This window comes from Tamandua tetradactyla, chromosome 3, assembly GCF_023851605.1.
Source record: "Tamandua tetradactyla isolate mTamTet1 chromosome 3, mTamTet1.pri, whole genome shotgun sequence".
Lineage (NCBI taxonomy): Eukaryota > Metazoa > Chordata > Mammalia > Pilosa > Myrmecophagidae > Tamandua > Tamandua tetradactyla.
This window is the reverse complement of record NC_135329.1, coordinates 55,226,991-55,254,175: the sequence shown is the minus strand read 5'-3', so window position 1 is coordinate 55,254,175 and position 27,185 is coordinate 55,226,991. Positions and strand designations below refer to the sequence as shown.

Genomic DNA, 27,185 nt, shown 5'->3' with positions numbered 1-27,185 from the left:
CCTAAGGGCCAGTTTGCTGACCCCTGCTTTAAGAAAATTAGTGCACATAATTCAGACTTATAATAAGGACAAAATTATGGGGAGTCAGGTTGGGGAGAGATAGGGCTTTTTCCTTTAAGAAAAGGACCTGTCAGTGTAACCTCTTAAAAACAGAATTCCACTGGGCATTAACAACATGATTCAATTCACCCACATTTGTCTTGGATATGCTCTAACATAACCTGCTTTACCTGCCCTCTTTTCCTTTCAGCCAGATCTAGTCCCAGTTAGGACCATGCTAAAGAGACCATGCTAGAACTCTTCTGAGTACTCGGAAAGCAGCAAGAGAGAGGAAGACATCGTGCTTGACAGCCACCATGTCTAATCTCAGAGTTTCCCTCTGATGACTGCCAAGAACTCAGTGATTCTTTTTACCTTTTATTAATTGGGGTGGGGGGTAGGAGGTGAATGCATAGGCCTGGGAAACAAACCCGGGTCTCCTGCATGGCAGGTGAGGATTCTATCACTGAACCACCCATGCACCCCAGCCCACTGGATGTTAATGATATGTGACTGGTCTCTTAAAGAACAGCGGCTTGAAACATGCCAGTTGGGTAAGAGGGGAGAAATCCCACACCAGGAGACAGGAATGTGGGGGTGCAGTGAAGAGTAGTGCCTGAACTCAAGCTGCTACAGGAGACTGAGAGATTCTACTAGGGGAAGGACGGCTGCTGAATGGAAGTAGCTGGAGCCTGGACCTTAACACAAGAACTAAGAAAAGCACAGTCTGTGGCCATTTAGTGTAGAGCAGATAATTCTCACTAGCACTTAAGAGCGGATTCATTGCAGCCTAACCAATAACAGATTATATTTCACATGCACTGTTAAAGAACAGAAAGGAAAGACTAAGCAAGTTTATTTTAGGAAGATATCTTGCAAATCAGAATTGAGAGAATTCTAGTGAAAATGGCAGACTGAAATACATATACTTCCACTCTCTCCCAAGGAAAAATATTTTTTAAAAAAGTTTTAAACCCAAAAGAACAAAGAGAACTGAAAAAGAAACAAAACATTGGAAGTGGAAGGATGAATAGTAACCGGTATAAGGGTCTGAGGAAGATGAATCCTAAGATGGCAGCAAGGAAAGCCTGAAGAACTTCAATCTGTCCTTCAGAGTCCACCAAAGGCTCAAGAACCCCTGGACATGGAGACAAGAATGGCTATGTGCTGGTCTGAAAAGATGTATGTCCCTAGAAAAGCCATGTTTTAATCCAAATCCCATTTCATAAAGGCACAATAATCCCTATTCAATACTGTATGTTTGAAACTGTAATCAGATCTCCCTGGAGATGTGATTTAATCAAGAGTGGTTATTAAGCTGGATTAGGTGACATGTCACAACCCATTTGTATGGATCTTGATAAGTTTCTGGAGTCCTATGAAAGAGGAAATTTGGGGGAATGAAAGAAATTCAGAGAGGGCAGAGCAGAATGACATAGCCATAAGAAGCAGAGTCCACCAGCCAGTGACCTTTGGAGATGAAGAAGGAAAATGCCTCCCAGGGAGCTTCATGAAACAGGAAGCCAGGAGAAGAAGCTAGCAGATGATGCCATGTTTGCCATGTGCCCTTCCAGATGAGAGAGGAACACTGACCATGTTCACCATGTACTTTTCCAGATGAGAGAGAAACTATGACTATGTTCACCATGTGCCCTTCCACTTGAGAAAGAAACCCAGAACTTCACTGGCCTTCCTGAACCAAGGTATCTTTCCCTGGATGCCTGTGATTGGACATTTCTATAGACTTGTTGTAACTGGGACATTTTCTTGGCCTTAGAACTGTAAATTAGCAACTTATTAAATTACCCTTTTTAAAAGTCATTCTGTTTCTGGTATATTGCATTCCAACAGTTAGCAAACCAGAACAGGCTATAAACAGAAGGACTGGTAAAAAAAATTACAGAGATACTAAATTCCTGGATTTCCGCCCCAACTCTGAATATCCCTAACCCCATGGAAGATCAGATGCCTCCATTCCTGGAGAGGGTAAAACAGAGGGTGTCTGGATGGAAGGACTCCAGGCACAGGGGTTGGGAGTATCTTAAAAAGACAAGGACTAAGGAAAAGCTTAATGATATTTATCTACTCAACTCCCAGTAATATAAACCCTTCAAGCAAGAGACTAGAAGACTGTTCTCTGGAGTATCTGAATAGCATCCCCAGAAAGATCCAAATCTGGGACCCCCAGTAAAATGGCCCAGTCAGATCACTTGACAGTGAAATGCACGTTGACAGCTATGAGCTTTAGGGTATAGTTGATCAATTTTTTAACATCCCACCCAGAATATACAGGCATGGAACACAAGAGTAACAGAGAAAACCTCTAACATAAAGGATGGCAAAACAAAGAAAAAATGCAACATGGAACAAATAAGTTATGCAGAAAAGCAAAAACAAAACAAAACAAAACAAAAAATAATAAGCAACACCACAAAAAAACACCATCATTAATGTTCTCAGAGAGATAAGGGGAAAAAAGTGGTTCTATGACACAAAAAAGCTTAAAAGAGACTAGAAAAGGCCCTTAAAAAATATACGACAGCCAAAATGAAGAACTCAATAAAAGAACTGGAAGACAGAAGAAATAATTGAGAAAATCTCCAAAAAAGTACATTTAAAAAGCAAGTAAGGGTGGTACAATGGTGGCTCAGTGGCAGAATTCTTGCCTGCCATGCGGGAAACCCAGGTTTGATTCCCAGTGCCTGTCCATGTCAAAAAAACAAACAAATAAGTAAGCACACAAAACAGAAATGGAAACCAGAAGGTGGCAAAGAAGGTTGGGTGATGATGAAAAATGCAAGCTTCTTCCACAGGGCAGAGCCGGGGCAGGGAAGCGAATGTCTGGTAGGGGCTGCCTTTCCAGCCCCGGGAAACTGGGCCACAGGGTCAAAGGAGTACGACGTGTGTGGCTGCAGGCCACGGAGCTTCAGTGTCTGACATGTCTCCCCATGATCTCTCTCCCTTGGGAAATAATCCTGGACGCAGGGCATAAAGACGGTGGAGGCAGAAGGGGCCTGGGTTCCTGAATCATCCCCTGGGGCTGCTGCACAACCAAGTCCATGCACTCTGGACTTCGTGTGAGTGAGAACTTAGCTTGTGTTTGTCAAGCAGATGAGATTCTAGGATGGTCTGTTTACAGCAGGTAGCTTAACATTAACAAAAACAAAAAGATGATACATTGAGAGGAAAGGCAAGGGGAATCTGACATGAATTAATAAGAATTACATTAAAAGAGTGAACAGAAAAAAATATGGGAGAAGTAAAGGCATTAAAAAAAAAGTGAAATTTCCCAAGATTGACAAGGGTAGCTTACAGGCGCTGTAGGTTCCTTAGTAGTCTGGATGAGGACAGGCCCAAGAGGTGTGCATTCACGTGAGGGGTGGTGGGGGGGGGTGGGGGAAGGGGGTCAGCCTGAGTGGAAAGAAGAGGAGGGGGCCACAAGGGAGGGGTGGCTTGATGGGAGGCATCAAAGCCCAAGGGGGATAAAGGAGCATGTCTCCCATGTACCGGATCCATTATGTGCACACCTGGAATCACTGTGTGGATACACTATATATACACCTGTAAGCAATTTTTTACAGTTTAAAAGTTCTTGTGAACATTTCCTGAGTTCCTAAGGTGAATTACTTTTATGGCCCTAGAGATCCGATGAATGAGTTAGGAACTTTCAGCCTCAAACATTACAGGAAGAGAAACACTAGAGATTTCAAATTTTCACACCAACATCTCAGCAGATGAACCAAGCTAGGGTCACTGCTGTTTTGGCAGCTCCTTGAATACAGGAAGCAAGGTGGCAGGCTTCCGCGGGCCCTCCGGGGGCGCTCAGAGGGGCAGGTTACCCGGGGGCAGGCTTCTTCTGAGGCAGGCGGCTGGGCGGCTGGGGTGGCAGGGGTGGAGGCGTGGGTTTGCACTGGGGGATGCCAGGCTGGGCGGGCTTGGTCTGCTGACTCAAGGCTTCTATCACACTGGGTGTTTTCGCCACAGGTGGGGGTGGTGTGGGAGTCAGGGGATCTGTGGAGAGAGAAAAGAGAGAAATACAGAGGGTCAGACTTTAACTCTTGACACTGCCCAGCCTTCTTGTCTGAGGCTTTTCACACACTGCTTTCCTTTGTTCTATTGATATTTACTAAGGAAAAAACCTACTCCTGCTTCATTGCTGATTTTCAGGAAACAGTACTAATGGAGAAGGGGGTAGGAGGTCCTTTCCAAACTAATGAGAAAGCTGCAAGCCTAAAACTATGATTAAAAAAGTTTTCTCCTAATCAATGAACTTGAACTCTCTATCAGGAAGCCTACAAGGTCTTCTGCTCTTGACCCTGAGGCCTGAGAAGCAGCAGATGAGTTCTGGGAACAGGTCCCAGCACTAGCTCCTGCCCTGGGTGGCTGTGCCTCCTTGGATCTCTGTTCTTCACAGCTTAAGGAATGATGCTCTACTCATTTCTCCAGGTTACTGAGCAAGGCAGTGAACTCTGTACAAGTCTGTCTGCGAGGTGGGCACGATGAAAAATTCTATTATTATTGAGTTTTATAGACAAGGAGGCTGAGACTCAAGGGTGTGAAGTTTGCTGATGGCACAGCGAATAAGAAACGGAGCCAGGGGCTGAACCTATGCGAAGTTCTTTCCCCCAAACTCACTCGTCTCTAGCAAACATGAAAGCCCGCTCTTGTGGGAAGACATCCTATTTTCCTTGCTAAGGAGGCAATCAGCCTCAGTGGGGGAGGCTACTGCACGAGTAGTCAGGTTGCTCTCTGCCCGGACAAGCCAGGTAGGTGGGGCCATCAGCTGGCCAAAGAGGGTCCTTTGGGTGGGAAAAAGGAAGGAATCAGTCTAACAGTCTTTCTTTTCTTTCTTCTTATTTCCCTATTCTGTTTTAAAGGCAATGTCAAAAGGTTGCCTCTAGCATAAATATTGGCAGTGCTGGGGATACTAGACTGAGAGGCAGGAAGTGGGCTCTGGTTCCTGCTGTGTGCTCCCCTTACTGTGAGACATGGGTGCATCTTCAGTTCTCCCCTTGGCCCCCACCAACGCCCCACTCTGGGCCTCGGATGACTTCTGGAACACGCTCCCAGATACCCCCCTCTATGGTTCTGCCACCAGCATCAGGAGAAGGTGCTCATATACACATGGCACTTACTAGAACTTGTGTGGGGGTTCCTTTTTCTCATTTTAACTTATTTTCCTAAAGTCAGTGTGTGTTCAGGAGCACCTCTGTCTAGGATACTCTAAATGCCCTCAAGGCAATGAAGCCCAGAGATGGAGGAGCTCCGCTTTCCTCCTGCAGTTGATACAGAACAGGAAGTAGGTGGCAGCGGGAGCGACATGGTAAGAAACTCTTGCCTCTGCATGGTGGAGAAAAACCTCTTCCACCTCTTTCCCCAAGTTTTCGGTGGCTTTCAAACACATGCTCACACTGAAGAAACTAGATTATGATCCCAAGTGTCCATCCCCAAATATTTAAAAATAAACAAAAACAAAAACTAGGCTAATGTGTCAAAGGAGGAAATGTTGCCAAAATGCTCAGGGAAGAGAGCGCGCGATGGTCTCGGGAGCTGGGCTGGGGAGGAGGAGGCTGAGAAGAGCTGGACAGCCTGTGTGCAGGAGCCACAGGCCAGACACACGTGTGCACTGATGCTGTGAGCAGGTCTGCAGCTCTCCACCCTTCCCGCTGCTGAAAGCACCCCCTGCCATCCAAGTACACCGGCAAGAAAGGAAAAAGGAAACAACGTACTGGTAGACGTGACGCGAAGAGGGGGCAGCGGTGGGTGGACAGCTGGCGGATCTGACGAAGATCGCTGCCGGCTTACACCGTCCACACTTACAGAGTTTGTCTTCCACAGGGTGTTAGCTGAGGAGGCTGTCTGAACTAAACCCAAGCACACACACGCACGTGCACGCACAGAACAAAAACAGAAACAGAACACTGTGTTATTGATCCTCTCCCTTACAAAATGGCAAACACGACCCTTCTAGAACAGCATCGCAAGAACAAACAGAACACTGCATGTTTTCTTTTTTATTTCTGGTATCTGGAAGACAGATACTGATATATGCCAAACCAAAGATGATTTAAGAGAACTCCCAGCTGGCTTTCTCAATCTTATTGTGAAATTTTAAAATTCCTTATTTTATTTTTCAAACACAAATACTGTTTAAAGAGGGACACAACCAGAATTACATCTCCTGAGCATTACCTTCGGGACTTCTGGAACTTCAGCTCATCTGTATCCTTCCATTAAACCCTTTCCCCCCAGCCCATGGGAGTCACTGACATTCAGAGAGATGGGGACCCGGTCCTCAAACCAAGCTGATGGCGGGAAGGGTGCAAATCGAAGACAGTAAGTGAAGGGCTCTCTCTACTGACCTCCTGCACACATATTTCTGGCTAGAAGTCAAACAGGTTCAGGCAACCCAAAAAAAAGAGATGGTATTTCCTTGTCCATGCCTTTCCTCTACCTTACAAAACTCCTCACTAACATCTACTCGGGCACAAAGGCCCGAGGGCGGCCCCAGGTCTGAGGCTGTCCATGTCTCGGAAGAGAGGGCTGGGCCTGGAAATGTCATGGGCCACACCCTTACGGGGGAGGCCGCAGGTCCACAGGAAGGCACTGTCCCTCTCCTGTGGTGGACAAAGCCTGCCCCACCAGTGCCAGGCATGTGAATGTCAACTCCCTTTACTACCTGTTGTGCGGGAATTTCACTATAGACAAACTGTGGAATAGATGGGGAACAACAAAAACCTACAGAGGTGGACAGAAGGCATGGAGCACAGTCTACATTAAGAGAGGAAATGAAACTGAAGACAAGAATGGAGAATCAAAGAAGAAACTCCCCAAATTCTCCAATTCCAAGACCTTAGAAAAGCAATAAACAGGTATGAAGAGCTTACCATTCCTTTTACCTGGCCCAACAGCGACAATCTTTTCCCACATGACATACATCATCAATAATGGAGATGACCAAATCCCCTTCACTCCAGAACTTTAAAAATTAAGGCATGTACAGAGGATATGGAAGGAGAAGGGGAGAAGGCAATGTGGGACCCAACCACAACTCCTGCCCTCAGCCCCTCCCATCCAACCTGGCTAGGGGGACAGGAGGAGGCTGCGGCTATGGGACTTGATTTTGGAACCTCTCTACTTGTTCAGGACATCCCAAACAAACTCAGGCTCAGACTTTGTCCGGGATATGAGATACAGGGCACACAAGCTGGGCTCTGTGGTGAGAGCTGGTTTCTGGGTCTTGTCTAGGGCAATGCCTGCCTATAGAGGGTGTGCTCTCAGGGGGCATGATTCAGGGACAGAGAAAACAGGTTCCTCTACGGTCCTCTAGGCCTCCCTAAGTGAGCAGGGAGAGCTACGTGGAGGGATATGAGAAGCCCAGGGCAGCATGGGGAGGCATGGCCCCATCACATTGCTGAGTGCTCACGCAGTGCAGTGGGATGCTGTCACAGGGCTAAACCCTACAAACTAGGTCTTCTGGCCATTCGCCTCCATCCCTCCCCTATACCTGCCCTTCCCAGGATATCAGCTACTACAGAAACATCCTGGAACTTATTTCCGTGACGTGGGCTCCATTCCTCACAGCAGCCCGAGCACACAGATACCGTAAGCTGTGGAGACTCTTGTCTTTTTTTGCCCTTCCCCCACAAAGCATAAGAAGTACCTTCTTCACAGCGGACCTCTGTGGCAATCGAAGGGCTGTGACTGGCAACCCTATCCCAGAGTGGAGGCAGTCACAGGTTAGACATGCATTCAAGGAGCAGCGTGGCCAACTGGTCTTAGGAACTGGGCAAATTACTGAACTTTGGGGGGTTTTAATAAAAATAAAAACATGAAAAAAATACCATGTGCTGTGACAGACCAGATGAGGTAAATGTAGAATATTTTCAACACTGAATAGCACCCTAAGCATTGGACAACACCCTCAGAGACTATCAGGCATTTTTATAATGAGGCTGAGCCTCATTCCAAAAATTAGTATCTTTTTTTTATCTTTGATTATATGGGGATCATAAAGGTAAGAAATACAGGACGGTGCCACAAGGTGGACCAGAGTGCAGGCTGGGGAGGAATAAAAAGGAGAGAATAAAGGTAAACGGAGGGCTAGTGAGTGGTGAAAATTAAAGAGAAACAAAACAGAAAGAAGGGTGAGAGGCACGTTCTTGTGGCTATCAGGCTGAAGAACTGGCCCCTCCCTCCTGGGGGCCACTCTGGCAGATGAACCAAATCATGTGTGCACATAGCACCTCGGCCGAGAATGAGAGTAAAGTCCAGATATGCTACCACTGTTTGACATCATAAGACTCTCAGAATTTCTTTAGGAAAGAAAATAACTACAAAACAAAAGATTCCAAATGAAAAAGAAATATTTGATACTGGCCCAAATGTCATCTCATTGGGGACAAAGCAACAGTAAACTTCTAAAGCAAAAAAAAACACGCAAAACCATTCCCACGTTAGCAAGGAGCTGCTAACAGTTTAGTACCTTTGCCAACATTCCGTGGAGGTAATGGGGGGGCACTGGTGGTGCTGGGAGCTGCCGGCTGGGTGGGTGGTGGGCTGCCGCTCAGGAGGGTGCCATATGTCTCATTCTGCAGGATGCTAGGCACAAAACTTCTCTGCTTGTCCTTGGCAAGGTTTGCAGCATCTCTGGCCAAGGACGCAGCATTAGACTGAAGCTGGTTAGACCCCAGCTGATAGAAGCTGACAGGCCGGTCTTCTCGTCGATTGGGACTAGGCTGCAGAAGGAATGTCGGAGCAGAGGTTTGTGAGTTAGAGATACGTGTACGTTTTGGTTATAACTTTCAATCTGGTGGTGAATACTTCATGTAGACCACACCTATGTAGTCATGCATACCATTTTAGCTCTGCACTGTGGTAAAAGAGTCGTAAGATTTAAGAAACACACACAAGCCAAAAAACCATGATGTACAAGTTATAATGTTCCATCTGGTAAAGGATTTAAAACCTAAGTTTTTTCACCTTATTAGTCACAGAGTTGTCTCAACCTCCTGCTGCATTTTTGTTGCAGTTTCCTTTTTATAAACGTACTTTCTTTATAAAAGAATAGTATAGCTGGCTCTGGCCACCCAGTTGAAATCTCTAACAGCAATATGGTCAATTCAGGTGAGAACATGTTTTCTCCCATAAGCAAAGAGACTTGAGATTTATCTCTCAGGCCAGCAAGCCAGGGCCCATAGAGAATCACTTGTTTTTATAAATAAAGTTTTATTGGAAGACAGCCATATCCAGTCACTTACAGATTGTGTCTGGGTATTTTTGTATCACCCTGGCAGAGCTGAGTAGTTGCAACAAAGACTGTGATATTTTAGGTTTGCAAGCCTAGGGTATTTACTCGCTGGCCCTAGAGTTCTGCTCTAACTGAAGGCCATGTGCTATTGTGTAAAACTCATGCATGGACTCATGACTCAAGTAACTTGGATCTGACTCATTTCAAATGTCTGCTTCATGATAATAACCGTGGTGGCCTTGCACAAATTCTTAAACCTGTGTTTTAGTTTCCCAGCTGCTAAAATTAATACCATACAATGTTGGCTTAAACAAAGGAAATTTATTGTCTCCTGGTTTTGAGGCCAGGATAATTCCAAAATTGAGGCGTCAGTAAGGCAATGCTTTCCTCTCCAAAGATGTGGCATTCTGGGGATGGTTGCCAGCAATCTTTTGTCCTTGCTTTTACTATCATATGACAATGCACAGGGCAGTGTCTTCTCCTTTCTCTTTCAGGTCCCACTGACTTCCTGCTTCTATCTATTCCCCTGTGGCATCTTTCTCTGTGTCCATCTTCCTTTGCATATAAGGACTTCAGCCATACAGATTTAGGCTCACCCTCAATGGATGTGGGTAAATCTTAACTAATAACATCTTCAAAAGTCCTACTTACAAATGGGTTCACAACCACAGGACCTGCGCAGCCTTCTGTGGAGGACATGATTCAACCCCCAAGAGCTTACCCTCTAGACATGCAAAAGACATGTAATTCACACATGCAAAAATACATTCCTTCCATCACAACATCCTAAAAGACTTAAACCATTTTAGAAAAATGCTAAGTACAAAGTGTCCTCAAAACCTGTTATAGGTGTGGCCTATCCTAGGGCAAAATTCCTGTTTAATGGACCTATGATATTTAAAAAATACGTTATCTGCTTCCAATGTACAACAGCGGGACAGGTTCCCATTCCAGAAAGGAAAAACGGGAAGAAAAATAGGGGTAGCAGATCCCAAACAAGTCCAAAACCGAGCAGGACAAGCCCCATTAGAATTCATGTCCTGAGGGCCAGCATTCCTGGATTCTTTGTCCTCTGGGCCTGACGAGCAGCAGCCCCACACCTTCTAAGCCTTGTACAGTGGCCATGCCTTCCCACATACTGGGGTGTAGCCCTCACCCTCTCTGACTACCAGGATGCCAGCACTCTCCCTGAACAACAGAGCTCAAGGCTCCCCTCCAAGCACAAGGGGGACCAGCCCTTACCCCACGTGGAGGTGGTCCCACTCTCCTGGCATGAGATCTTCCCAGCCCATATCTTTCTTCCACGGTTCTGTCCTTGAAGCCATTCTTCCCTCAATTCGTCCCTTCCCTGCCTCTTTCAGTTCAGTGGTTCTGCTCACACAAATTTTAGAAAAACCCTGTCAGGTTTGCACGCAGTTCAGGGAGGCCCAAACCATCAGACAGATCCTTCGTGCATAACTGCATTTCTGACCCTGACTTCCACTGAAATGGCTGACTGGGCTCTATGTCTAGTCACATCTGATCAAGTAAAAGGTTGTTAAGTTGAAACCGTCACGTGGAGCCCTGTACTCTGGCCATTCCCTCTGGGCTCAGCGAGGTCCCTGATACAGCTACTTTAGTCTTAGGGCACTCTCTGGATAGGCTCAGAATTTTCCAAATGATCAAATTTTGTGTGTGTGTGTGTGTGTGTGTTTGTGCTTTAAGAGTTCATTTCTCAGCATATCCCTTTCTTCTCACATTTCACTATAAGCTGCAAGGAGAAGCCAGGCTGCACCTTCCACACTTAGCTTGGAAATTTCCTCAACTAAATAGCCAAGTTCATCACTCAAAAGTTCCACTTTACATATCAGAATACAAGTTTACCAGGTTCTCTGCCATATTATATTAAGATCACCCTTCTTTCAATTTCAAATAACACATTCATCATTCTTATCTAAGGCCTGATCAGAAGTACCTTTAATGTATTTCTACCAACAGTCTCTTCAAAGCAATCTAGACATTTTCTATCAAGCACCTCACGATTCTTCCGGCCTCTACACATTACACAATTCCAAAGCTGTTTCCAAATTTTTAGGTATTTGTCATAGTAGCACCCCACTTTCTAGTAACAAGAACTTTGTTTCCCAGCTGTTAAAACAAGTATGATACAATGGGGGTTGGCTTAAACAAAGGGATTTATTAGTTCATGGTTCTGAGGGTAGGAGAAGTCCAAAATTGAGGTATCAGCAGAGTGATGCTTTTTCACTCCAGGGACTGTGGAGTTCTTTAGTCCTTGGTTTTTCCATTCCTTAGCAGTGCACACGATGGTGTCTTCTCATTTCTCTTCCAAGTCCAGCTGACTTCCAGCTTCTGGCTGTTCTCTCTGGCTTTCTCTGTGTCCAATTCCCTTTGCTTATAAGGACTTCAGCCATACAGATTAATGCCCACCCTCATCCAGTACGGGCACAACTCGACTAATAACGTCTTCAAAAGTCCTACACACAAGTGGGTTCTCACTGACAGGACCAGGGGCTAGGACTTGAACCTGCCTTTCGTGTGGGATGTGATTTAACCCCAACCCCCTGCTAATCTTAATTCTCATCTGTCGCATAGGAAAATAATTGCAATTCCTTCTCTAGCACAGTGGGTGCACTGGAGCAGCTGGTGTGGCCCTCCTTCCCACCCACATGACCATCCTTCCAATCTAGGCTCTGGCCAAACCAATGGCTCAAACCCAGCTCGGAAGGGCAGAGCTCAACAGCTAGTATCACACACTTTTTTCTGATTCCAGGGAAGCACACAGCCATATAGTGCTCACACAGTGAAGGCTTCACGCTGTGGGAAATAGAGCGGGTGAGGCAGATGAGATTGAGGACTACAAACCAGAGCCGTTACTTTCTGCTTTTACTTGAGTTATGCCACTTCCTTTATCTACTGCTCATAAAATGGGAACGTGAAATTTTATAAGCTCTGCTTATGAAGAGACAATTTGAGCTAAGCTGACTCAAGCTTTCTCATTTTTTTTTTTAAAAGGTAGGTAAGTACACACTTAATCAGCTTTTCTCACTTTGATGTTGTTTTGGATCTAATTCAGTGAAGACATTTCTTATTCCGTAATCGAAGAATCAGTAAGCATAGATGTTGTGTTCCCAAACAAGGAACTTTCAGGCTCCAATAAATTTTAAAAATGCCTGATATATCCTCAATAGGATGTCCTTTCCACACCCTACAGTTAAAAAAAAAATGAACCATTTAAATGTGTTGAACATGGCATTTCCCACTTATTTCAACAAGGAACACTTTTGCAGGCATACCTAGTAACTCACTGCTGAAGGGGAGATACACAGGGCAGCAACTATGAGTTTGGCCTTTGACATCAAACTACCTAAATCTGAATCTCAGCTCTAAAAAGGCTTTGAAGGTGTCAGTCTTCTCAGGATTCAACAAAGTACACAAGACAGTGAGAGTTGTGTGCAAAAAGCTGGCTAGAAGGCAAAAGACTTGACTCTCGTCCCAGGTCTCTCTCTAAATAACTGTTTTACTTTGGCCAAGCCAAGTTTTCTCCTGAGGCTTCAAATTCCATACCTGATAAAGGAGGGAAATGGACTCAGTGAGCTGAGTCGCTTAATAATAATTTCAGTTGGGTTTTTAAAATCATCTAGCTAAACATGATGAACCAGTTAAATATAATCAATTCTGACATTATTCCATAAGAGTGAGCTTCTTCTAAAAACCACTAGCACTGAAGGTCATCCTATACCTTTCCTTCCCATCAAAAGGTGAGCAGTTGCCGTGATTATATAATTAACCATTTCTTTACATTAAAGGAACGTGTGTGAGAGCTGGGAGACAAAGGGCAGTAGTGGAAAGGGAGAGCTGAGATCAATGAAAACAAAAAGTAAACTATATTTTTCTTTTCTACAAACTAGCTTTCTGCCATAATTACAGGTTAGGATCCATACAGCTCTGGATAAGGCTTCTCAAAACGCTTTTAATTTTAATATTTTGCAGTCTGGCACCAACCTGCAATTTCTCATCCACATCATCATCACTCTCATCCAGATCTTCATGGAGCAGCCGCCATTCATATTCAACGTGGACATGAGAATTAAACCTTCCGGATAAGGCTTGAGTCAGCTGAGAAGAACAAAGGCACCGTCAGCGGCGTGGCTCACGCACACAGCCGTGCACAATACGTAGGCGCTAAAATATCCAAACCAGGATGGGGGGGAGGACTGGCTTGGAAGGCAGAGCGCTGCATTCCAGTACCAGGCAAGCTTACTCAGATCTCTGGATCTAAGGATCCTTGTTATAAAAGAGATGAGATGGATTAGTCCCCCTCTACCCAATTCATAGGGTAATCTTGAAATTCAAATCTGATCATTCACAATGAAGTGCTCTGTAAACTGTAAAGTACTGTATATAGGCAAGGGACATTTGAAATCTAGACGATGATCGGTTTGTGGGTATTGACAACTATACATGGGAGCCAAGTCAACCTCAGAAGAATGAATGTGTCCATTAAGTGTTAACCCATCATTTCCTGACCAATTTGACAGAACTGAGTTTTGAAGAAAATTATTTCAATGACTCTTTTCTTATCCTCACAAAGAATTTGAGAGAACTGAGTTTTGAAGAAAATTATTTGAATGACCTTTTCTTATTCTCTCAAAGAAGGTAGATAGCTAGGTCCACTGTATATGCTCAGGAGAGAAGTTCATTCATTACATACAGCAGATGTTTTAATTGGGCTAATCTCCCTACCCAAATAGTAGTTGTGGAATGACAGAGGGAGGAGGGCTGGGGGCACAATTAAAATCAGAAAGAAAGACAGACAATAAAGACTGAGATGGTATAATCTAGGAATGCCTACAGTGTACAATGATACTGACTAAATGTACAAATTTAAAAATGTTTTTGCATGAGTGTTCTAGTTTGCTAGCTGCCAGAATGCAACACACCAGAGACGGATTGGCTTTTAATAAAAGGGGATTTATTTTGTTGGTTCTTCAGAGGAAAGGCAGCTAACTTTCCACTGAGGTTCTTTCTTACGTGGAAGGCACAGGATGGTCTCTGCTGGTCATCATCTTTCCAGGCCCCTGGGTTCCAACAACTTTCCCCGGGGTGACTTTTTTCTGCATCTCCAAAGGCCTGGGCTGAGCTGCAAGTGCTGAGATGAGGAATGCCAAGCTGCTAGGCTGTGCTACATTGTGTTCTCTCATTTAAGCACCAGCCAATTAAGTCAAACATCACTCATTGCAGCAGATACGCCTCTTAGCCAACTGCAGATGTAATTAGCAACAGATGAGGTTCACGTACCTCATCTTGTGTTGTGGCTTGTGTCCACAGCAACAGAACTAGGTATGCTCACCTGGCCAAGTTGACAACTGAATCTAACACATTTGAATTGACTGAGGAAGAGAAAACTCGGGCCTGGTTTACAGATTACAGGTACAGCACGATATGCAGGTACCACCCAAAAGTGGACAGCTGCAGCATTGCAACCCCTTTCTGGGGTGTCCTTGAAGGACAGTGGTGAGGGGAAATCCTCCCAGTGGGCAGAACTTTGAGCAGTGCACCTGGTTGTTCATTTTGCTTGGAAGGAAAACTGGCCAGAGGTGCGTTTGTATACTGACTCATGGGCTGTCGCTAATGGTTTGGCTGGATGGTCAGGGACTTGGAAAGACCATAATTGGAAAATTGGTGACAAAGAGGTCTGGGGAAGAAGTACGTGGATAGACCTTTCTGAATGGGCTAAAAACATGAAGATATTTGTGTCCCATGTGAATGCACACCAGAGGGTGACTTCTGCAGAGGAAGATTTTAATAATCAAGTGGATAAGATGACTCGTTCTGTGGATACAAGTCAGCCTCTTTCCCCAGCAACTCCTGTCATTGCCCAATGGGCTCATGAACAAAGTGGTCATGGTGGTAGGGATGGAGGTTATGCATGGGCTCAGCAACATGGACTTCCACTCACCAAGGCTGACCTGGCTACAGCCACTGCTGAGTGCTCAATCTGCCAGCAGCAAAGACCCACACTCAGCCCCCGATATGGCACCATTCCCCGAGGTGACCAGCCAGCTACATGGTGGCAGGTTGATTACATTGGACCACTCCCTTCATGGAAGGGGCAGCGATTTGTTCTAACTGGAATAGACACATACTCTGGATATGGGTTTGCTTTCCCTGCACGCAATGCTTCTGCCAAAACTACCATCCGTGGGCTTACAGAATGCCTTATCCATCGTCATGGTATTCCACATAGCATTGCTTCGGATCAAGGAACACACTTCACAGCAAATGAAGTGCAGGAATGGGCGCATGCTCATGGAATTCTCTGGTCTTACGATGTTCCCCATCATCCAGAAGCAGTTGGATTGATAGAACGGTGGAATGGCCTTTTGAAAACTCAATCACGGTGCCAACTAGGTGGCAAAAACTTGAAAGGCTGGGGTAATGTTCTCCAGGAAGTTGTGTATGCTCTGAATCAGTGCCCACTGTATGGTGCTGTTTCTCCCATAGCCAGGATCCATGGGTCCAGGAACCAAGGGGTGGAAATGGGCCTAGTACCACTCACTATTACCCCTAGTGATCCACTAGGAAAATTTTTGCTTCCTGTCCCTGCTACCCTGAGTTCTGCTGGTCTACAGGTTTTAGTTCCAAAACGGAGTGTGCTTCCTCCAGGAGAAACAACAGTGATACCCCTGAACTGGAAGTTAAGATTGCCACCTGGTCACTTTGGGCTACTTATGCCTCTGGATCAACAAGCCAAGAAGGGGATTACATTATTGTCTGGGGTAATTGACCCTGACTATCAGAAGAAAGCAGGACTGCAACTACATAATGGAGGTAAAGAAGAGTTTTCTTGGAATACAGGAGATCCCCTGGGGCGTTTATTAGTACTACCATGCCCTGTGATTAAAATCAATGGAAAACTGCAACAACACAATCCAGGCAGGACTACTAATGGCTCTGAAACTTCAGGAATGAAGGTTTGGGTCACCCCACCAGGCAAAGAACCACGGCCAGCTGAAGTGCTTGCTGAGGGGAAAGGGAACATGGAATGGGTAGTGGAAGAAGGAAGTGATAAATATGAACTTCGACCACGTGATCAGTTACAGAAATGAGGACTGTAATTCTGTTTTGTTCATGTTATACTATTTAAGTTGTAAGATATCAAGTTTAAGAATGAATGTTGCCCAAGGATTTTGCACCTTATTCTGGAGAGATATAATGTATTTCCAGTTATATGCAGGACAGTTGAGTATTGTCAGGAAAAAGAAAAAATGTGTGCTTATTTGTTTTCATTTGGAAATTAAGTATGATTTAAGGCGATATATATATATAGGTACCAAGGTGACAAGGGGTGGACTGTCATGGTTAAGGACACGTGTCAACTTGGCCAAGTTGTGGTACCTGTTTATCCTATTGGGCAAGCGCTGGCCTGTCTGTTGCAATGAGGACATTTCATAAGATTAGGTCATGATCACGTCAGCTGCATCCACAGCTGATTCCATTTGTAATCAGCCAAAGGGGAGTGTCTTCTGCAATTAGTGATGCTAAATCCAATCATGGGAAGCCTTTTAAGGAGGACTCAGAGGAGACAGGTCCCATTCCTGCTTTGGCTGGTGAGCCTCTCCTGCAGAGTTCATCCAGGCCATCCATCGGAATCGTCGGCTTCGCAGCCTGCCCTGTGGATTTTGGACTCTGCATTCCTGCGGTCACGTGAGACACTTTTATAAATTTTATATTTGCAAGTGTTCCCTGTTGATTCTGTTTCTCTAGAGAACCCTAACTAATACAATGAGGAAGAACAAAGTAATGTCATTACTGCAGGGTGTTAAAAATAGATGGTAATTGGTATTTTAAAATTTTAACTTATATGTGAGACTAAAGCAAAAAATGTTTATTTGGTACAAAATTTATATTTTGACTAGTGCAGTTCCTAATATAATGTATGTGGACAGCTTCATTGAACACCATAAGTACATGGAACCTTGAATAGGGCATAAGATTTTGCAGGTTTGTCCAGAATGATGCCCCAATATATCCCAGAGTGATTTGAACAGTGAGCAAAAAAGTATTTGCCAAGTCCCCTTGAGGGAATGGTGAGAAAGGGGGAAAATTCAACTTACCCAAGTAGAGAATTCTTGATATTCTCACAAGCAGTGGGGACAACCAAAGCAATAGGCTGAGTCCCCAATCTTGGGGTGTGATCATATGACACATAACCCCACAAAGGATAGATCAAGCCTACTTAAAATTAGGCCTAAGAGTCACCCCCAAGAGAACCTCTTTTGTTGCTCAGATGTGGCCTCTCTCTCCAGCCAACACAACAGCAAACTCACCACCCTCCCCCTAACTACATGGGACATGACTCCCAGGGGTGTGGACCTTCCTGGCAACGTGGGACAGAAATCCTAGAATGAGCTGGGACTCAATACCAAGGGATTGAGAAAACCTTCTCAACCAAAAAGGGGAAGAGCGAAATGAGACAAAATAAAGTGTCAGTGGCTGAGATTCCAAACAGAGTCAAGAGGTTATCCTGGAGATTATTCTTATGCATTAAATAGATATCACCTTGTTAGTCAAGACGCAATGGAGAGGCTAGAGGGAACTGCCTGAAAATGTAGAGCTGTGTTCCAATAACCATGTTTCTTGAAGATGATTGTATAATGATAAAGCTTTCACAATTTGAATGTGTGGTTGTGAAAACCTTGTGTCTGATGCTCCTTCCATCTACCTTATCAACAGACGAGTAAAACATATGGCATAAAAATAAATAATAGGGGGAATAAATGTTAAAATAAATTTAGTAGATTGAAATGCTAGTGATCAATGAAAGGGAGGGGTAAGGAGTATGGTATGATGAATTTTTTTCTTTTTCTGAATTGATGCAAATGTTCTAAGAAATGATCATGATGATGAATATGCAACTATGTGATGATATTGTGAATTACTGATTATATATGTAGAACAGAATGATCATATGTTAAGAATGTTTGTATCTGTTTGTTACATTTTTAAAAATATTAAAAAATTTTAAAAAAGAAAAAACACATAGTAGTTGTGTGACCCTGAGCAGTTAATTAACATTTCTGTGCCTGTTTCCTCATCTGTAAAATGGGAGTTATAGTAGAAAGTGTCTCACAAGGTGGTTATGAGGATTAAATAAGTTGATAGATACAAAGTGCTCAGAACAGGACCTGGATACAGAGAAGACAGATACAGACATATTCTACATTTACAGAGCACTTACTACTAATCGTAATTACTCTATGCCATCGCTTTATAGAGTCCAACAATAATTCTCAAAACCACCCTGCCTTCTGGTATAACAGACTCTACAAATGAAAAAACAGCCTGAGAGAGTTTGAGCGACTTTTCCAAGTAAACCCAACTTGGCCTGATCCCAGTAGGCTCTTCCCAAGACCCACTCTGCCTCTTCATCCAGAACAGGAAAGGAAAGGATGGTGCAGACCAACCCAAATGACTTGGGTTTGGAGAACAAATGAGAAAGTCAGTTTCTGTGTGCTGTATAGCAATGAGCTAACAGGCTGTGACACCAGTGCATAGGTGCAGTCGGGTCAGGCCTCCAAGACTCTGCTCCAGTCACCCCAGACAAGGCTGGTGCTGCTGCCATCAACATGTCCAACCAAGAGAACCCACCTGTGTTCCAAGTCTCACCTCAAGGTGGGAAAGCCGCACTCTCTCTATAAAGACTCCCCATACACCTTTTCCAAGGAAGACCAATTCTTAGCTCGCCCTACCTAGGACACGGCAACCTGCTCGGCGACACCTCTGCAAGGTTCAGAGAAAATGCTCAAGGGCTCCCCAAGCAGGGCGACCTCATTATCCCAGGAAGGGGTGTCCCCTCCCCTTGTCCACACGAATAGGAAGACTCACCAGCTCCTCACAGTGCTCATGCTTCAGGCGCTTGGCTATGTCCAGGGGTGTCTCCCCTGACTCGTTAGCTGAAAGTCAGGTAGGGAAAGGTGGACGTTATGGCAAAAACAAGCAAAAGTCTGATAGCTGGAGGTAATTAAGGAAAAAAAAAAATCCAGTAAAGCAGTACTAAATTAAATTAAACAAGATCCATGAAAGCCAGTAAGATCCAGTCAGAGCCGAATTTGTGCTGTAATTGTAGAGGGAGAAAAGAATTACAGAGAAAAAATGGTAGGAAAGCTTTTAAAAGACAAAGTTTGAGCTAATCAAAAAAAATAAAACTGTTCAAATAACCAATTAATTAAAATCAATATCCTATAAGACACTCAATAAAGGAGTTCATAACAAATCTCTAATGGAAACACTTCATCTAGTTCATGCATTTCAATGTAATCCACTTTGAATACCTTTTCAGCAATCTAAAAATGTGCACATTTTGTATTATTCTCTAAATAAGTCTCAGTCAATGAAGTTTGATTATTAATTTTTTTAAAAAAAGAAACCTGGCTCTTGAGCAGGCATGTGTCTTTTTCTTACTCTCCTTACTCTCTCATAAATGGTTTTTCAAAAGAATTTTGTCATAATATGGTAACAGTTGGGTCAGGGCTCCTCCTGCAGAAGGAATGGATGAAGGCCAAGCAAGAACCAGGGCCTCTCTGGAGAAGAGTTGATACAAAGGAAAGGAGAAAGACAATGAACAGCATCTCCCACAAGTAAATTTCTAAACCCCAAGTTAAGTGGGTAGAGTTGGGCTGACCTTACGTGTAAGTAAGGTTTATGGTTTATGAGCTGAATGTAAAAATCCCCAAAACTTTAGTCCATAATTCCCTTCATCATCACTGATAACTTCAGGGCCTATCCTTTACCTTTCTTATAATCCATAGAAGGCTGTAAAATGCAATCAGAGTCTGCAAAACAGGTGGTGAACACTGCTAATGAACACTGAAACCACAAAAAGCCTTCAAGAACATTCAAGAGGGGGCTCTTTTTTTTTTTAAGAGGTCAAGTTTTACTTCTACTTGGCTCAGACAGGAGGATCCCCAAGAATGTAGATGTTTTCCAAAAGTGCAAGAACTGCACGCAGAAACAGAGAGCAAACCTGCAGCCCTGCCCTGTACCCCCAGTACCCGTTTACCTATTTCAATGGAGGCCTTTCCCCGGAGGAGGAGTTTGAGGCACTCGGCGTTGTCAGTCAGGCAACAGTAGTGCAAGGCCGTGCTACCTTTCCCGGTCTGTTTGTCCAGGTTCCCACTGGCCAAGAAAAAGTACAGAGAAAAGAGAATGAGTCACAGGGTGGAGGATGAGAGATTGCCTTGGGAGGAGACTCAGAAAGTGTGACCTGGGGAGGGAGTAAGCAATAAGAATACACGAGAGGTGGGTAAGATGCAATGCTACTCCTGCCTGTGTGGATGAAGACATCTTGGCAAAAGGCAGTGAGGGAAAGAACAGTACGGTGGCAGAGACGGCAGCTGTGCCTGCCGGGCCTCCTGGCCCTCCTCCCACTTTACATCAATGCCTGAAAGCTGAGGCTGCAGTGTCCCTGTATGGGTGACATACAGGAGGTGGGACATCAGGACATCTGCATGACTCACCCATCCTGTCCCACAGAAGGACAGGAGACTGAGTTTTTATTCCATTTTATTCCTTGACACTCTTGCCAGGAAGGGAAAAAACTCCTTTTCCAAGGTCCATAGTTCCTGGTTGCCCTAGGAATGCCCTCTGAGAACAGGTGAAGAGGGAAATCTTGACAAGACTGTCAAAAATTCTTTCCATTTAAAGTAGGACTATGTCATTCAAAGGAGGTGCTTCTATTCCTCAGACAAGGGACAAGACATCCAATTTGACAGTAGAGCAGGCAGCCCTGTAACTAAGGCATCTGTCACATTCTGAGGAGGATGGGATAGAAGAGAGCTTAATAACCACTGCTCCCACGGGAAAATCAGCAATGTTTTCAATGTGAAAAAAGAGCCCCGTTTTCTACTCTCTCCTCTCCTCTTGCCATCCTTCCATTCTGGAAGAAAAGAAAGTAGGATTGTCCTTCTGCTGCCCCTTGAGAACGGGGGCACTGTGGGAGAATGGCATCACTCAGCTAGTTAGTGGAACATTTATTAAGCCCCCGCTACACTCCAGGTGTGAGGCTGGCATTAGGCTCTGTCAAAGGTCATCTGGCAGGCTGCCACCAAGAGCTCAGCTGATCCCACCTCCTCAGGAAGCAGCCGCAGGGCTTGGGCTGTCCTTACCGTTTCCTTACTCCTCCTCCCAGAACGGCAAGGACAGGCAGAGGATACAACATATTCCATTGCTTCTGGATCAGTTTTTATGCTTTTTAGCCAGCATTTCTGCCCCCAACACTCAAACCCAAAACATGGTCAGGGAATCAACATACATTTTGAAGTTTTGAAGTCTGACCATGGCTGCCAGACAGGGAACATTAAAGAGCAAAGGAGCACACTTTAAAATGTAGGGCACAAGGCGTATGCACATTCTTAGTAAAGGGGATTCTAATTTCTAACAAGTACACACAATCCACTGTTCTCATTTATAATCTCTAGCTTAGGCCAGTGGTGAAAGTGTGGATTCTACTTTCCTCAAACATCTCATGACTGCGTAGAGCCCTCTGCTTGGCTCTGAGACTGCACAAGGGACCTCTGCACAGATGGTGGCTTAGAATTCGGCAATCAAGGCTACGAGGGGTTGCTCCTGGTCCCAGACACCAGAAGTTGGATCTTTCAGATGCCACTTTCTGTTCTCACATTCCAGGGCTTTTTTTAGCATTGCCATGAAGCACTCCACACCCGGCAGCACTTTTTCTGTCCCATAGTTCACATTTAGACCTGGAAGAATTCAAGCATCTTGGCAACACAACTGAAGCAATGAGGCAGCATCTGATTCCTTCTTCAGAAATACCAAGCGACAAAAATAAATGCCTCTCCTTAATTTTACAGCACCTACCTGTTCTGAACCAGGAAGTCAACAATGTGGAGAGATGTTCGATCCACAGATCTGACGGCAAGATGGAGGGCAGTTTCATCTGGCTCCTGTAAACCAAAAATATTCCAAAATTCCAATGCTAGCATTCAATTTTGTATCCAACCCATATAAAATTATATATATTTCTTCCAAATGCCTTTATCTGTTCCTTCAAAACTCTTGTATCTAGGATCTAGGGTGACCCTTCAATTTCTGTGGCAAACTCATTGTCCTTAGAAACATGCATTTTAGAGACTGCTCCTTGCTCAAGAACTTCTGGGGCTTAATTTCAAAGTCCTGTCAATCTATACTTCCAATGCTTGCATCAGCCATATGAGGTATTTATAAGTAGGGGTCTGAGTTCAGACTCTAGGGAGGTTCCCAGCCTCCTATATCCACCCCCTTATATCTGCTCCCTGAACAAATGCAAATAGACTTTCAAAAACAGGATCAATTTTCCATTCCATATTTACAGGTAAGGCCAGAAATGCTAATACCTTTACCATTATCACTTTATCTAGGGGGTACAGGACCACAATTGCCTTTTCTGAAAGTTAAGTTTTGGCACGTGGTGGAGTAGAGATGAAAGGATGATGGTTTCAGGTAGGCAAGTGGACAGGAGAACCGGTGGCTAAGGAAACATTCAGGGAACAGCAAACATGGGACAGAGGGACATCTCCTGTCCCACCACCCTGTCTACTGGACCAGGCAGGGACATGGCTCAGAGCTGAGCACTTTCTGTCCCGGACTGCCACTGAGGGAGTTCTTTCTAGAGGGAAAGGAGATGGGCACCACTCCAGTCTGTGCGCTGACCCAAGATGTGAAGGAGCATGCCTGGCACCAGGTGAGCGATGCTGCTCATTTATAGCAGCTCTGCCAGGAGCACCTAGCAAAGCCATCAACCAAACCCTCAGGCCATGGCTTGGAGTTACCGGGCACTTGGGGTGAACCTGAACACCAAGGTCCTATAAAGCACTTAACTTCTCAAGTGGGTGGTTCTCAGAGCTCTGCACCTTGACTCTGAGGTTAGGGAGGTTTTGAGGCTCTGAAAGCTGCTGGCATTGTGAGTGTGTCACTCACAAAGGTGTTTGGGACAGAAAATTAAATTAAGGCACATATCAATCCCTCTGACACCAGTAGTTTACTGCTGACCCAATACTAATCAGCAATGCCCACTCTATAGAATATTCTCTCAGGAAACTGAGGAAGAAAGCAAGAGTGCAACAGGCCATAGGGGACTGTGCACCAATCCCACTCAAAGCTTCTGTGTTCAGTGCGGTCTTGGAGAGGCAATGTTCAAAGCTGGGCTGCTACTGGGCTTCCAGTGCGCTCAAGGGATAAAAGTGTGGGGCGACATGATAAACCTGCTCAAGATGAGGAGCTTCCTGCAAGTCGCTTCTACAGGGAAACCCTCCCTTTAGCCCAAGGCGGGGCTTTCTTTCCAGAACTGGCATGAAATTTTTGGTTTTAGAATAAACCACCAATTTCCTTCTACAAAACGTAATGCTGTCTTCTCTCAAACAACTACCACAACTTTAGTCGGCATTTCTGATTATCCTGCTTTCCTTTTTATTTATTTTTATTTAGGAGCAACCCACACTCTTACATGTCCATTGGCCAGTGGGATTTTTTCTGTAAGATCAACACCATCAGCATAAGCTTGGAGCAATCCGAAAATATCTCTTGTTTTCACAGCCTCACAAAGGCTATGAAGTTTTGCCGTATTATTATCTGCATGTTTTTTCCTTGCATATTTTCTCTCAATGTACTTTGCAGTAATGTAGTCTTTTCTTGCATTCCTGAAATCAAACACAATCGCCTTGTAAATTACCCAACACCTTTATTCAAATGCACCCAACATTCATTCATCTATAACTATTTAAAAACGAAATAAAACAAAAAACCCTGCCCCCCCCCCCTCTTTTAAAACACACTGGGCCTTTTTAATGGTCTACATATGCCAGAAAAACATAAAGTGGGGAAGCAAGCACCCCTGTGCCACTATGTAGCACTCGTGTTTCCTGCGGTCCTTTGAGCCATCCTGAAGAAATATCTGAAATCTGGTACTTTTCAAACAGGCATCAAGGTCCAATGCAGGAGAGATCCAGGTCTTCACCCCTCACCCACTAAGGACAAGTGGTCATGATTCATTCATGGGCTAAAGCCCATGTTCTCTTAGGTGGCCTGCCTCTCTAGCCTTGTCCTCCTCCCCAGCTCTCTAACAGATCTGTGCTCCAACATCACCACCTTACGTACATCTCTCTACCTTTGTTTACCCGGATCCCTCTGCTCCCTTGCATCCTTGAGCCTTCTCTCTGATGATACCCACATTCCCTCCACAAGCAGTTCACCTCTCCCAGAATAGCTGTGCATCCTTCTGTACTCAAGACCCCCAGGCCCACCCTTGGTTGTAACTCTCAGCCTGTCTGTGTGCCCAGCTGGGGGAAGCTGCTCAAAGGCAAGGGATATGTCCTCTCTTTTGTACACACTAAGTCTGGCATGAAAGATAGTTAAGGTCAGATTAACCCAAATGGACTGTTAGTCTTCTTAATATTCTATCTTCTGGGCCTGTACATGGCATCATCCCGAGAGATGTGACCCTGTCCAAGTAGCCTAGCATGGAAGGGACCATGGAGCCAGAGAACCCTGGGTTTAAATCTGACTTCTACCACTTTCCAATGCTTTAACTCTGGATGAGTACTCCATCCCTTTACGCCTCAATTTTTATTTTTTTTAATTTGTTATTCTTGTAATGGGTGACAATGTAAAAGTAAAAGCATAGCATTCACGCATTCATTTTTCAAGGGAAGCAGGATTAAAACGCATAATAATAACAAACACGGCAATTAAAACAAAAACTTGAAGACTATGAAAAAAAAATACCACTTTGATCCTCAATTTTTCCGAAATCTTTCCACTTCACTGTTTTCCAAAGTACTCTTAAAGAGCTTTATTTTTTAAAGCAGTTTTATGCACACACCATACAATCCATTCAAAGTGTACAATCAATGGCTCACAGTATCATCACATAGTTGTGCAGTAAACACCACAATCAATTTTAGAACATTTACATTACTCAAAAAAAAAGCCCTAATACCCATACCCCTTATCCCTCCTTATTATTAACCTTTAGAGTTGGCGTGGTACATTTGTTACTGTTGATAAAAGAATATTAAATTTTACTGATAACTACAATCCATAATTTGCATTAGGTAATTTTTCCCCCATTTACCACCCTATTATTATTAACACCATGTAACAGTGACTTACATTTGTTCTAGTTCATAGAAGAATGAACTATTAAAAATAAGTGCTATCTGTACTATTAACCAAATTTATTGCCCACAATAGGGTCCATTATGTTATACGGTCCCATGTTCCATTCTCCAGCTTTCCTTCTAGTGACATACACGACCACAGACTTCCCCTTTCAAACACAACCACATGCACAATTCAGCACTGTTAATTAAACTCATGATAATGTGCTACCATCACCTCTATTCATTTCCAAACATTTACAATTAATCTTATTAAAAATTCTGCACAAATTAAGCATCAGCTCCCTATTCTCTATCCTCATTCTATGTCCTGGTAACCTATATTCTAGATATTAACGCTATGAGCTTGCTCATTATAATTAGTTTGTATAAGAGAAATTAAACAGTATTGTCCTTTTCTGTGTGGCTTATTTCCATTCAAAATAAAGTCCTCAAAGTTCATACATATTGTTGCATGCTTCAGGACTTCATCCCTTCTTACAGCTGAATAATATCCCATCTATGTATATACCATATTTTGTTTATTCATTCATCAGTTGATAGACACTTGGGTAGTTACCATCTTCTGGCAATTCTGAATAATACCACTATGAACATTGGTGAACAAATGTCTGTCATGTCCCAACTTTCAGTTCTTCTGAGTTTATAACTAGTAAGAGGATTGCTGGATCATACGACAATTCAATATGTAATCTGATAAGGAATCACCAAACTGTCTTTCTTAGCAGTTTCTACATTCCCACCAGCTGTGAATGAGTGTTTCTATTCCCCCACATGGTCTCGAACACTTGTAGTTTTCTGTTTGTTTAATAGAGGCCATTCTAGTAGGTTATGAAGTGATATCTCGTTGTGGTTTTGATTTGCATTTCTCTAGTAGATAGTGATACTGAACATCTTTTCATGTGCTTTTTAGTCATTTGTATTTCCTCTTTGGAAAAATGTCTATAAAAGTCCTTTGTCCATTTTTAATTGGACTGTTTGTCTTTTTTATTGTGGAATTGTAGGATTTTTTTATATACTCTGTGTATTAAACCCTTATCAGATGTATTTTAGCCTATTCTTGACAAAGTCCTTTGAAGCACAAAAATATTCTATTTTGATGAGGTCCCATTTACATTGTTTTTTCTTTTGTTGCTTGTGGTTTTGGTGTAAAATCTAAGAAAACATTGGCTACCACAAAATCTTGAAGATGCTTCTCTACATTTTCCTCTTTATTTAAGTATTTGATCCATTTTGTGTTGATTTTTATATAAGGTATGAGGTAGAGGTCCACTTTCACTCTTTTGGATATGGATATCCAGTTTCACCAGCACCATTTACTGAAGCAAATGTTCTATCTTAGTTCAGTGGACTTGGCAGCCTTGTCAAACACCAACTGACTCTCAATTCTACTCCACTGATGAATGTTTTCTGCCAGTACCATGCAGTTTTGACCACTGTACTTTGTAACAGGCTTTAAAGTAAAAAAAAAAGTGTGAATCCTCCAACTTTGTTCTTTTTCAAGGTGTTTTTGACTATTCAGGGCCCCTTCCAAGTAAACTTGATAACTTGCTTTTCCATTTCTGCAAGTTGGCTATTGGAGTTTTGATTGGGATTATGTTGAATCTGTCAATCAATTTGGGTAGAATTAACATCAGAACAATATTTAGTCTTCCAACCCATTAACATAAGAATGTCCTTCCATGTATTTTTAGGTCTTTGATTTCTTTTAGTAATGTTTT

At 43.7% G+C, this 27,185-nt stretch overlaps 1 protein-coding gene across 2 annotated transcripts in view; it reads right to left on the bottom strand.

Annotated features, from left to right (window-relative positions):
- ASAP2 (ArfGAP with SH3 domain, ankyrin repeat and PH domain 2) overlaps positions 1–27,185 on the bottom strand; it is a 240,691-nt gene that overhangs the window by 6,942 nt on the left and 206,564 nt on the right. The window contains exons 17-24 of one of the 2 annotated variants that reach the window (XM_077153135.1): positions 23,793–23,985; positions 22,169–22,254; positions 20,352–20,467; positions 19,178–19,245; positions 13,292–13,405; positions 8,525–8,777; positions 5,769–5,903; positions 3,879–4,050 (exon numbers count right to left, since the gene is read on the bottom strand). In XM_077153135.1, the coding sequence (XP_077009250.1) occupies positions 3,879–4,050; positions 5,769–5,903; positions 8,525–8,777; positions 13,292–13,405; positions 19,178–19,245; positions 20,352–20,467; positions 22,169–22,254; positions 23,793–23,985 (1,137 nt within the window). The remainder of the gene's footprint in view (positions 1–3,878; positions 4,051–5,768; positions 5,904–8,524; positions 8,778–13,291; positions 13,406–19,177; positions 19,246–20,351; positions 20,468–22,168; positions 22,255–23,792; positions 23,986–27,185) is intronic. The other variant, XM_077153136.1, reaches the window with a different exon arrangement.